The 11,856-nt window shown below is 39.6% G+C and overlaps 1 protein-coding gene across 3 annotated transcripts in view; it reads right to left on the bottom strand.

The window, feature by feature from the left end:
- Nucleotides 1-1,566: 1,566 nt before the first annotated feature.
- Nucleotides 1,567-11,856, bottom strand: part of LOC132102820 (myosin-10-like) — a 41,575-nt gene continuing 31,285 nt past the window's right edge. For 2 of the 3 annotated variants that reach the window (XM_059507487.1, XM_059507485.1), the window contains 11 exons: nt 11,595-11,807; nt 11,250-11,462; nt 10,956-11,117; nt 10,622-10,750; nt 10,436-10,524; nt 6,861-6,984; nt 6,567-6,775; nt 5,588-5,696; nt 4,826-4,998; nt 4,184-4,210; nt 1,567-3,311 (listed from right to left, as the gene is read on the bottom strand). In XM_059507487.1, coding sequence (XP_059363470.1) covers nt 3,122-3,311; nt 4,184-4,210; nt 4,826-4,998; nt 5,588-5,696; nt 6,567-6,775; nt 6,861-6,984; nt 10,436-10,524; nt 10,622-10,750; nt 10,956-11,117; nt 11,250-11,462; nt 11,595-11,807 — 1,638 coding nt within the window. In that variant the 3' untranslated portion in view covers nt 1,567-3,121. The remainder of the gene's footprint in view (nt 3,312-4,183; nt 4,211-4,825; nt 4,999-5,587; nt 5,697-6,566; nt 6,776-6,860; nt 6,985-10,435; nt 10,525-10,621; nt 10,751-10,955; nt 11,118-11,249; nt 11,463-11,594; nt 11,808-11,856) is intronic. The other variant, XM_059507486.1, reaches the window with a different exon arrangement.

Below are 11,856 nucleotides of genomic sequence, written 5' to 3' on the forward strand. Positions count from 1 at the left end.
TTAGCAGCAGTGTTGAGTTGCTTGACCGGCAAACGGACGGATGGTTGAATGAACAGCATAAAAACAATATGTTGTACAAGGCTTGAGTCTTTGGGCTTGTGTTTGCAACTGAATACAAATCCATCTTGATTCTAGAGGTCAGGATTTAAAAATACACTACATTTTCAAATGAAATGATATTGGGGCAAATAAAACAATACAAGTATCAAAATCGGATCGACATAACCTATTACAGACATTTTACGTCTATGATCTAACATGAAAACCCTGCTTTCCGAGTTACAGGACATACTGTTGCGGGACCACACAGGTAGTAATTACTGCAGTAATAACAGTGTAATAAACCCTTCAGTGCATCAGAGAATCAAATTACAATTTCACCGGCTTAACACATCTTAAATATATTCTAAAACTTAATGGTAACAAACAATTATTATTCACAGTTTAACATTGTTAAACTTTAAAAACTTGTGCGTGCAAGCCAGGAGCAGTGTATCAAAATGCTCATCACCATACAATATCTAAAATATCAGAGACATATATACACCGAAGGCTAAGGAAACTTTCATTTGTCATGGATTCATAAACATCTCAGAACCAATCAACAACTGGAATCTAAAAAGTATCTGTGGGAGTCAGATTGCTGTTCAGGGCGACCTAATATTGCAATTTACTTATATCAAATTCCAGATCTCGTTCTTATTATTACACTGATTTTCAATGGACTCAATTTTCTGCAGATACTACAGGCACTGTTGACATGCATACAGCTGGAGTAATGTCCCTTTAGTCATCCGTATGCCCTAACAAATGCTTTTATCCATAAATATTTACCATATTCAAACAAAAAATACAATATGTCCATTTGATTAAAAAAAAAAATGTTACATTGATATAATGAGATAAGTACTAACTAGCAGCCTTCAACCCCTGGAAAACAGGCAAGATATTATATGTTCATATCTTCCTCGTTCACACCATGTCACCATTGTAAAAACTGTCTCAAACACATTCTTGTGTAATATTCTTTGAGGTCCACTGCAGCTTATTTAAGGAATAATTTTTATTCTGTCCAGTGTTACTGACTGATACCCTGCAAAGTGTAAACCCATCTTTACCCTCTAAATCTCTTTCATTTCGCCTCGTTTTCACTTAAAATTGCAAACTATAAAACAACCATGACATGTCTGTGTGCAGACAAAAAATCAATACAAAACAAAATAAATACTTGATTTCTCTTACTTGATAAAAATAACAACAAGTCAGTAGTCTGAAACTGGACATCAATTAAGAAATCCTATCTACCTATCTATATCACTACCAACAAAAGCGTCCCTTTAGAGCTACCTACTGTAACTAACTACGCACAGTATCTAAGAGGGTCTGATCTCCGGCACAGACACCCTGAACTTAACAGAAAGTTACTGAGTAACTGAATACTAAAGTTTGAATAAGCTCACAGAAGGTATATTCAGATATCTAGGAACTGTTCCTGTTAAATCTACATGGAGGTGAAATCTGTCAGCTTTGGCTGGTTTTCTTTTTTTTCTGCTGTAGGTTTTTTTTTTTTCTTTTTTCCTTTCTTTTTTTTTTTGTATCGCCATTTTTTTCTTATGGTCAGGTTATGGCTAAGATGTAAAAGCTTTAGTGGACGGCTCATATTTGTAGCATATTCATTTAATAGAAAAGCATTTTTCTCTTACTCACTTTTCTGTCTTTGTTTTATACAATCGTAGCTTTGTACATGTAAATTGTCATCTATGAAAGCCCCTTTTTACCTCAGTAAAAAATAAAAAAGATAACTGCGAGATAAAGTTTAAAATAACATAACACTGTGAGATATAAAGTTGCAATTCTGAAAATCATAATGTACGATAAGAAGTGACATATCGACAGAACGTCCAACTGTGAGTTACAAAGTCACATTAGTGGAAACAAACTCGCAACTGCGAGATGTTAAGTCGTAATTGCGTGATATAAAGTCAAACTTTGAGATATAGACACATTTTGAGATATAAGACCACAATGTGAGTTCTAAATCAGCAATTGTGAAAAACAATCTTGTTTGCGAGATGTGAAGTCAAAATATTAAAAAGAAATTTGAAATCGAAGGATATAAAGTCACACTGTGAGATACAGTATAAAGTCACAATTAGCAGAAACAAACTCGCAATTGCGAGATATAAAGTCACACTGTAAGATATGAAGTCATATTTTGAGATATAAGGTCACATTATGAGTTATAAAGTCACGATTGAGAGAAAACAAACTTGAAATTGCGAGATATACAGTCACAATATTGAGAAAGATAGTTGCAATTGTGAGATATAGTCACAATTGTGAGATGTAAAGTCACAATTCTGAGATTCAAAATTATAATAGTGACAAATTAAGTTGCAAGTACCTTTTTTTTCTCTTTACTGGGGTGGAAATGGGCTTCCATAATCATCATCTCTGCCTAATTATGTATAACTAAAAGCATTGTCGTCTATTTATCTGAAGTAGAGCTATCACCTTTAAAATTTAAACAGAGATATTCTAAAATACCATTGATACATCCTTGTAACTGTTCACTTCTCAATTTCTTAAAACAGAACATTATTTTAGGAGTGAGAGAGAGAAAGTTTCTCAGTGCTTTGAGGGTTTTGATGGCTTGTGCAGGCACAGATGATGATTTTAGCCTGATCCTTGATCATCTGTGCAACACCCGATGGCCTTTGATTGCCATCTACGTGCAAATTTCTCCTAAACACATGGCTTTTTAAGCTTGAGAGAGAGCTTAAGATGGCCATCATAATTTTGCAACAACAAGCCTTATATACTGCACCGATATACAATACTTATATTTCCCAAGGAATGCTGGGAAATGTAGTTTTCTTTTCTCCCCAACTTAAAAACTGCAGTCTTTGCTAACTGCTTGCTTGGTTTAAATAGTACTAAAAGAGTACTGTATTAAACATACGCCATCTTGCATGCTAATTCATCTGTTCATTTAAATTCAATAAATCACATTAACTAGGTTCAAGTTATATCCTAATGCACAGATGTTCTGTTATGTGTACGATTGCAAAAGCTATGAGTTAAGCCAGTTAAACTGTCTGTCTATCACACTCTCCACTTCTTATTCAGCCTCTGTGAGGCTGTAGGGAGGAGGGGGGCCCAGGGTTTTGTCTGAGGGTGTGGGGGTACCCGGCAGGCCGCTGGACGGGGTGGGAGAAGCACCTGGATCCTCAGAGTCAGAGTTCTCCTGAGAAAGGTCATCCACCAGAGCCCTGCGGCCAGCACGCATGGAGATAGGGAGCGGAGCTCTCCTGAGACAGAGACACAGAAATAGAGAATAAAATGCAATTCATGCACAAAATATACAGTCTCCCCATAATATTATTTACACATTGGACACAAAATATCAAAGCAATCTGCAAAAAGAAAAAAATGATATGCTTTTCTAGATATTTCGCACAAAGCACTTAATTTAGAACATAAAGTTATTTGGCAACATATTTTGTACAGTGTAAAAACTTTTGGTTAAATTATTTGCTTTAAAATGTTTTGTCCAGTAAACAAAACACAAGCCAAAATGCAGTGCTTTTTCGTCAAATGCTTTGCTTTAAAACGTCCTATAGACAAGACAAAACAAAACACAAGCCAAAAAAGTTTAATAACTTTTTGTCAAATGTTTTGCTTTAACAGGTTTTGTCCGATAAACAAAAACAAGAAACTACAGCTAAAAAAGTTGAATAACTGGTTTGTAAATTGATTTGCTTTAAAGGTAAAAAAAAAAAAAAAAAAAAAAAAAAACTTGTTTTGATATTTTGTTACCTAGTACAATAATATTTACATTTTCAATTGACTTAAGTGACCAAATAATTTTTGAGGTCAATCTTTAGGAACTGGAAGAAGGGGAAAAATAGAGGGAACTGAAAGTGTGAAATTGAGTCCATGATTGGTGTAAGACAGAATCTGTTATTCATCACCATCTATAAACATGAAGTGACCCACAATTCAATGTAGACTTCACCATCTTTATATGCTTCCGAATAAATCTTAGGCCTAAAAAAGGCGCACCTCTACACCCCTCTACAATCTCAGCAGGGCACCTCTACACACCACCAGAAGCAAGAGGAGAAAGGATAACGCTCAGAGAGGAACATAAGGCACACAATGTTCACAAATGAAAACCTACTGTTCTGACTTCTGCCGTTCTGTGACACTGAGTGGGTGTAGGACACAAAGACACAAATAAGGATCGACACACAATCAGACACATTTGATGAAACATGCACATAAAGTGAAGAAATGGTTTGATGACATGCAAATATATTTATGTATGAATCGCAGAATGACTGGATCTTTTACTGTCCTAACCACAAAATGTGTCAAGTTTCCAGTGACAAGACATTTTTCTGTTCCCACTGAATGCAAACTGATGCAAAATGTGACAGTCACAGCCAATTAGAGGAGACATTTGATACAGACTGTAAATAGTGGATGTATGTACATTGCTAGCTCAAGAGTTATTTATTTCTACCCAGTCTAACCTTTAAAAATATATGTTTTTTTCTTGGTTAAAAAATATTATTGGTATAACCTAGTACAGTATAGATTGATTCAGTTATATTCAAATAAAACATTTGGCTTGAATAAAAAAATTATTTAGATGTTACCGCATGCAGAACATTTTTGAGAATACCATACAACATACAGCAACAGGATTTTGGAATGAGCATATCAGAAAACCATGTGACTCTCTTGTCTTGGTCCGGGGTGCTCTTGAATTTAAATTTGACACATAAACTAGCACCCTCATAACCATCCTAATGTTTACCTGAGCTGGGAGCGGAGAGTGTTGAGCTCGCGGTTCATGCTCTGCATGCTGTCGCTCATTTCCTCCAGCTCTCGCTGTAGTTTCCTGCGCTGAGCGTTGGAGCGAGAGCTCTCTTCCTCCACCTCCTCTAACTGCCTCTTCAGCTGACGGAGACGCCCCATAGACTTATCCAACTGAAAAAAGAGAGATTTCAGAATCATACCATTGCATGTGTTTTACACAACCCATAACCTACCCATTTGTAGGTTAATGAAGGCTGAGGTATGTTATCTAATCTAAATTGTCTTACATTAAGAAATTATGGTTTCTGAAAGAAAAATGCATTTAAAAGAAGAAAAACAGACTGAATTGATCATTAGCAATGCTTTGTGGGATAGGTTCATTCTCTCAAGCTACACACTATTTTAAACAGTTTTTTTCCCTAATATTGTCAGATAATGTCCTAATCAGTCTGGACTGTTGAATTGACTGTTTTAATGTGATTTATCTCAAGCTGGCTGATTTGGCTGAAAGTTTAAAATTCTTTATTCAAATGTTTCATGGATAATTGCTTACTGAAAGTCTAAGACGAAAATGAACAGAATTAGTGAAACAAGTAGGGTCAAGATTATGCTTAGCCGATGTCCTTTAACAATGCAAATTTGTTTAAATAAATAATACATTTATTTATAGTTTTTATTAATTATATTTGATAGATTTGATTAAGTCTGTAATAAAAGATAATCCTTCACTGTTCTCCAGTCTGAGGTTTTTGAGCAGTACCTGTTCTCTGTACTGATCTGCATGTCTCCTTTCATCTTCCACCTGTATCAGAACTTCTTTGAGTTTCTTCTCTGTTTTCCTCACCAGCTTACTCGCCATGGCTCGCTCCCTAGGAAGGGAGAAAAGGGAGAGAGGACACACAAAACAGTCACATTGCTGGTTTGATCTTCACAGTAAATTTAGTTCCTTAAAAGAAGAACTTAACTTCTTAATTTAAAATTCTGTTATTTTCTCGCGTTATCAAAAACTGCCTGCTCTTGTAAATGCAATACATTTTAAGAGTAACCATGGCTATCAAGCATGATTTTTAATTAATAATTTTCATTTGTTTGTCACACAAATCTATCAAATGGTTGATTCAATTCGAGCACATGAAATATCTCACAAAAGTCGTATAGGCCACTTTTATAATGCTTTTAATGATATGGTTTTCATCCGTGGCAGGTCTTGGTAGTGCCTGGTCTCCATTCACTTGAATTGTGAATAAAAGATCTGACGTTCTGCTAAACTTCTCTTTTCATGTTTTTTTTTCATGGAATAAAGAATTTAAAAGACTATTCAATAATATTCAGTATAATAAAATTGACTGATTTAACTGTACTGACACTGTTGAATGAGAACGTCATTTGGACTGAATTGAGCTGAACAATGATACTAACTCTGCAACATCTTCACTGTTATTGAACTGAATTGAATCAACACTGAACTTACTTGAGCTGAATATTCTGTAGAGCTGCGTCAGAGTAAAAACGTATGAATATTATATTTACATTTAAAAATGAATAGTTGCAAATCTTGCAACATTAACACTGTTATTTTCCTGATTATTCATGTAAAGCTACTTTGAAGCAATTCTATAAAAATGCTATTACAATAAATGTGACTTCATTTGACTTTGCTAGAATAAAAAACCATACAGGAAAGACATCTGTACATTCGACTTCAACTTCCTTCTTTAGCTCCCCCTCTGTTTTCTTACTGTCTCTCCTGCTCCAGTTGTTCCTCCACAGATTCTATCTTGGCCTCCAGGGCGGCGACACTGAGGCGATGTTTCCCCTTCACAGCCCCCTCCATCTCACTGAGACGAGTTTTCAGCTCTTTATTCTGCCTTTCCAGAGTCTCTCGTGCACTCTCGCTCTTCTGCGCCAGTGTCCTTTCTCCAGATAACTGGACTGAAAGTGTTTCAACCTAACAGAAAGAGATGGAGAGAGGGGCTCTGTCTCTCTGTGTTTTTCTGATAGTATAGTGCAAGTTTGTGAGTTTCTTTGTATACCTGTAAGGTGCTCTTCCTCTGCCTCTCGGCTAGTAGTTCAGCATTACTTTGTTCCTCCTCCAGCTCTTCCTCCAGCTGAGTGATTCTGGTCTCAAGACGACGCTTCTCTTCCAACAGTGCTGATCTGCAGGGGAAGCAAAGTTCACAACGTGGGTCATATTTACTTTTTTAATAAACGTAGGCCTATGAATTGTGCACAATAAGACAAGGAACATGTATTAAGAAAGCAAAAAGGGGATTTTCATCATCACTAGACCTCAGAATCAGAAAGAGCTTTATTGCCAAGTATGCTTGCGCATACAAGGAATTTGTTTTAGTGACATAAGCTTCCAGTAAACAGACACACAACAACACACAGAAGAAAAAAAAAAAAAAAAAAAAAAAAAAAAAAAAAAAAAAAAAAAAATTACGGGAGAATTACAAATTGGCAAATAAATAAGTGTATAAACAATTGTGCTATAAATGATAATGGAATAGGATCGAGTGAGATGCAGGAATGTTCTAGGATGGAGGGGTAACAAATAAATATAAGGATATTGCACATTTTTGCATAAGCATAAGTTTAAGTGGGAAACATTTAACTGTTCATGAGGTAGATTGCCTGGGGGAAGAAACTATTCTTGTGCCTTGCTGTTCTTGTATTTGCGGCTCTGAGGCGCCGGCCAGATGGCAAAAGTTCAAAGATGGGGTGACTTGGATGTGAGGGATCCAGAGTGATTTTCTGAGTCCTTTTCCTCACTCTGGATGTGTACAGTTCTTGGAGGGTGGGCAGGGGAGCACCAATAATCCTTTCAGCAGTCCGAACAGTTCTCTGTAGTCTTCTGATATCTGATTTTGTAGCTGAACCAAACCAGACAGTAATTGAAGTACACAGGACTGACTCAATGACGGCTGAGTAGAACTGTTTCAGCAGCTCCTGTGGCAGGTTAAACTTCCTCAGCTGGCGAAGGAAGTACAACCTTTGTTGGGCTTTTTTCACAATGGAGCCAATGTGATTGTCCCACTTCAGGTCCTGAGAGATGGTGGTTCCCAGGAATCTGAATGACTCCACTGCAGCCACAGTGCTGTTCATGATGGTGAGTGGGGAAAGTGCAGGGGGGTTTCTCCTAAAGTCCACAGTCATCTCCACTGTTTTGAGCGTGTTCAGCTCCAGGTTGTTAAGACTGCACCAGACAGCCAGCTGCTCAACCTCCTGTCTGTAAGCAGACTCGTCACCGTCCTGGATGAGGCCGATGACTGTAGTGTCGTCTGCAAACTTCAGGAGCTTGACAGAGGGGTCTTTAGAGGTGCAGTCGTTGGTGTACAGGGAGAAGAGCAGAGGGGAGAGAACACATCCCTGAGGGGCACCAGTGTTGGTGGAGCAGCTGTTTGACATGAATTTCCCCAGTCTCACTAACTGTTGCCTATCTGTCAGAAAGCTGGTGATCCACTGACAGATAGAGCTAGGAACAGAGAGCTGGGTCAGTTTGGTCTGGAGGGTTGTTGGGATGATGGTGTTGAAAGCCGAACTAAAGTCCACAAACAGGATCCTCACATAAGTCCCTGTTTTGTCCAGATGTTGCAGGATGAAGTGCAATGCCATGTTGATTGCATCATCCACGGACCTGTTTGCTCGGTACGCAAACTGCAGGGGGTCCAGTAAGGGTCCAGTGATGTCCTTCAGATAAGCCAGAACCAGTTTTTCAAACGACTTCATGACGACAGACGTTAGAGCCACAGGTCTGTAGTCGTTAAGTCCTGTTATCTTGGGTTTCTTTGGAATGGGGATTATGGTGGAGCGTTTGAAGCAGGAAGGCACTTCACACAACTCCAGAGATCTGTTGAAGATCTGTGAAAAGATGGGGGCCAGCTGGTCAGCACAGATTTTCAGACAGGCTGGTGTAACGCCATCTGGGCCTGGTGCTTTTCTTCTTTTGTTTTTCTTGAAGACCTGGCGCACATCATCTTCACAGATTTGAAGAGCAGGAGGTATGGAGAGGGGGATTGCAGGAGGTGTTAATGGTTGTGCAGGGAGATGGTCAGAGTGGGTGTTGGGGGTTTCAAATCTACAATAAAACTCATTCAGGTCGTTAGCAAGTCGTTGATTAGCCTCAGTGCAAGGGGATGGTGTCTTGTAGTTTGTGATGGCTCTCAGTCCTCTCCAAACTGAAGTAGAGTCGTTGGAAGTAAACTGGTCTTCCAACTTTTTAGCATAGGTCTTTTTAGCCGCTCTAATCTCTTTGTTCAGTGTGTTCCTGGCCTGATTGTACAAGACCCTGTCCCCATTTCTGTAGGCATCCTCTTTGGCCTGACGAAGGTGTCTGAGTTTTACTGTAAACCATGGCTTATCATTGTTGAATGTTAAATAAGTCCTGGTAGGAATGCATATATCCTCACAGAAACTAATATAGGATGTTACAGTCTCTGTGAGTTCGTCCAGATCGGTGGTAGCAGCTTCAAAAACGCTCCAGTCTGTGATGTCAAAACAAGATTGTAAATCCTGCTCTGTTTCGCTGGTCCATCTCTTCACAGTCTTTACTACAGGTTTAGCAGATTTAAGTTTCTGCTTGTAGGTCGGTATAAGATGAACCAGACAGTGATCAGAACGTCCCAAAGCTGCTCGTGGAACAGAGTGATATGCATCCTTTATTGTGGTGTAACAGTGATCCAGTATATTACTGTCTCTGGTGGGACAGGTAACATGCTGTCTGTATTTTGGCAGTTCACGGGAGAGATTGGCTTTATTAAAGTCCCCAAGAATGATTAAAACAGAGTCCGGGTGTTGTTGTTCTGTGTCTGTGATCTGATCAGCGAGTTTCTGTAAAGCTGAGCTCACATGTGCTTGAGGTGGAATGTAAACACTGACCAGAATGAGCGAGTGAAACTCCCGCGGCGAATAGAACGGCTTGCAGTTGATAAACTGCGTTTCTAGATCAGGACAGCACATCTTCTTTAACACAGTTACATCTGTACACCACCGTTCATTGATGTAAAAGCATGTCCCGCCGCCGCGCGATTTCCCCGTTGATTCTGCGTCGCGATCCGCTCTAAACAGCTGAAAGTCCGGCAGATGGAGTGCGCTGTCCGGTATGGCGTCATTCAGCCAGGTTTCCGTGAAACACAGAGCAGCAGAGTGAGAGAAATCCTTATTTGTCCGAGAGAGCAAAAGGAGTTCGTCCGTTTTGTTGGGTAGAGAGCGGAGATTTGCGAGATGGATGCTAGGCAACGGCGTTCGAAATCCGCGCTTCCTGAGTCTGACGAGCGCTCCCGCTCGCTTTCCCCGTCTGCGCGTCCTGAAGCGCTTGATCAGCGCCGCTGCTCCTCCGATAACAATGTTCAGTAAAACGTCTGTATAATAGAAATCCGGAAAAATATCATGTGGTGTGTTCTGCCGAATGTTCAGCAGTTCATCCCTGGTGAAACTGATCGTGTTTGTTAAACAAAAAACAGGAAAAACGAACAAAAACAGTACAAACACTGGAGAGCCAAGCACTGAAGCAGCCATGTGCGGCGCCATCTTGGAAGTAGTGTAACTTGGAAGTAGTGTAACTCGAGCTAACTTGGTCTCTTCTCTCAACACAAGAAGAGATACTGACTTTCCAGTTGCACTGTTGAGGATTTCATCTGCCAGTTCATCTCTCTCCTGTTGGGCCTGTCTCCGCTGCGTCTCAGAAACAGCCAGCTCCTGAGAGAATATTATAATAAGATATATATATATATATATATTAGAGAGACTCACAGAGTTAAAATATCTTCTGGGTTACACAGGCAGAGTAGCATACCTCTGTCAGCTGTAATAGTTCTGCTTCCAACGTCTGCAGCCGTTTCTCGCTGTCCTTTGACTGGGCGACAATCTCGTCTCGAGCTAACTTGGTCTCATCAAGCTCACGAATAAGCTCCTTCATCTGAGTCTGAAAAACACACAGGAACAGGGCAAATCAGATACATGTATCAAATGTATACGGCTACTTTAATCTATTTAAAAGAAATCTGATCATTGTTTTGAAATCACTGAGTTTTGGTTTACAATAAATATTCCAAACGTCACTCCTGATAAGCAACTAGTTATAATCACAACTCGTTTTTATCATATAATGGTTAATTGAGCAGACGCACCTGGAGACGTTTCATCTGTCTAAGTGCTTCCTCTCTGCCTCGATTGGCTGCTTCCACCTGAGCCTCCGCCTCCTGCAGCTCTGTCTCCAGTTGTTTCTTGACAGTCAAAGCCTGAGCTCTCTGAGTTTTCTCCTCCTCAAGCATTGTTTCAAGTTCTCGCACCTGAACAAGTGATAGAAAAAACAAATATAAAGCATGAGAGAAAAGGAGGTCAAGATCAGTTCTTTTTTAACCCTGGACATCTTCAAATATGATCTTGTATCTTCCCTTCTTCATACTGCTGAAGGCAGTTACCTGTTTGTTGAGTGCTCTCCTCTTTTCTTCCCCTTTCTCCTCCTTAGAGCTGATCTCTCTCTCAAACTGAGCTCTAAGAGCCTGAAGGGTGACTTCCAGTCTGAGGCGAGCGTTTTCCGCCTCTGTCAGCTCGTCCTCCAGCTCCTGGGTCTGTTCTTTCAGAGACTGGGCTTCTGTCTCCAAAGCCCTTCGAGAACGTTCTAGCTCATGCACCTGAGGAGACGTGACAAAGAAAAAGAAAAATTAAGTATTTTTTGTCAAAGAACAGAATACGCTATAGTTATTACTATGCTATTACATGTTAATAAATATCATATAAGGGCATTGGTAAAAAGCAAACTGTACATTTTTGCCCACGTCATCTTGGACGTTGACGAGCTGCTCCATCTCCAGGCGAAGCTGCTTATTAGTTCTCTCCAGCTCATCTCTCTGCTCTGTTGCTTCCTGCAAGGCTCTAGAGAGAGACAGGAAACGAGTCTCTTTCTCTCGACTCTCTGCTTCTGCGCGGTCCCGTTCCTCCAGTAGCCGAGCACTAACTGCTTTCTCCTCTGCCAAACACTGAAGGGTAAAGATCAAAGAGTGATGAATATCTAGAGCAGCACTACTC

This window comes from Carassius carassius, chromosome 24 (assembly GCF_963082965.1).
Source record: "Carassius carassius chromosome 24, fCarCar2.1, whole genome shotgun sequence".
Taxonomy (NCBI): domain Eukaryota; kingdom Metazoa; phylum Chordata; class Actinopteri; order Cypriniformes; family Cyprinidae; genus Carassius; species Carassius carassius.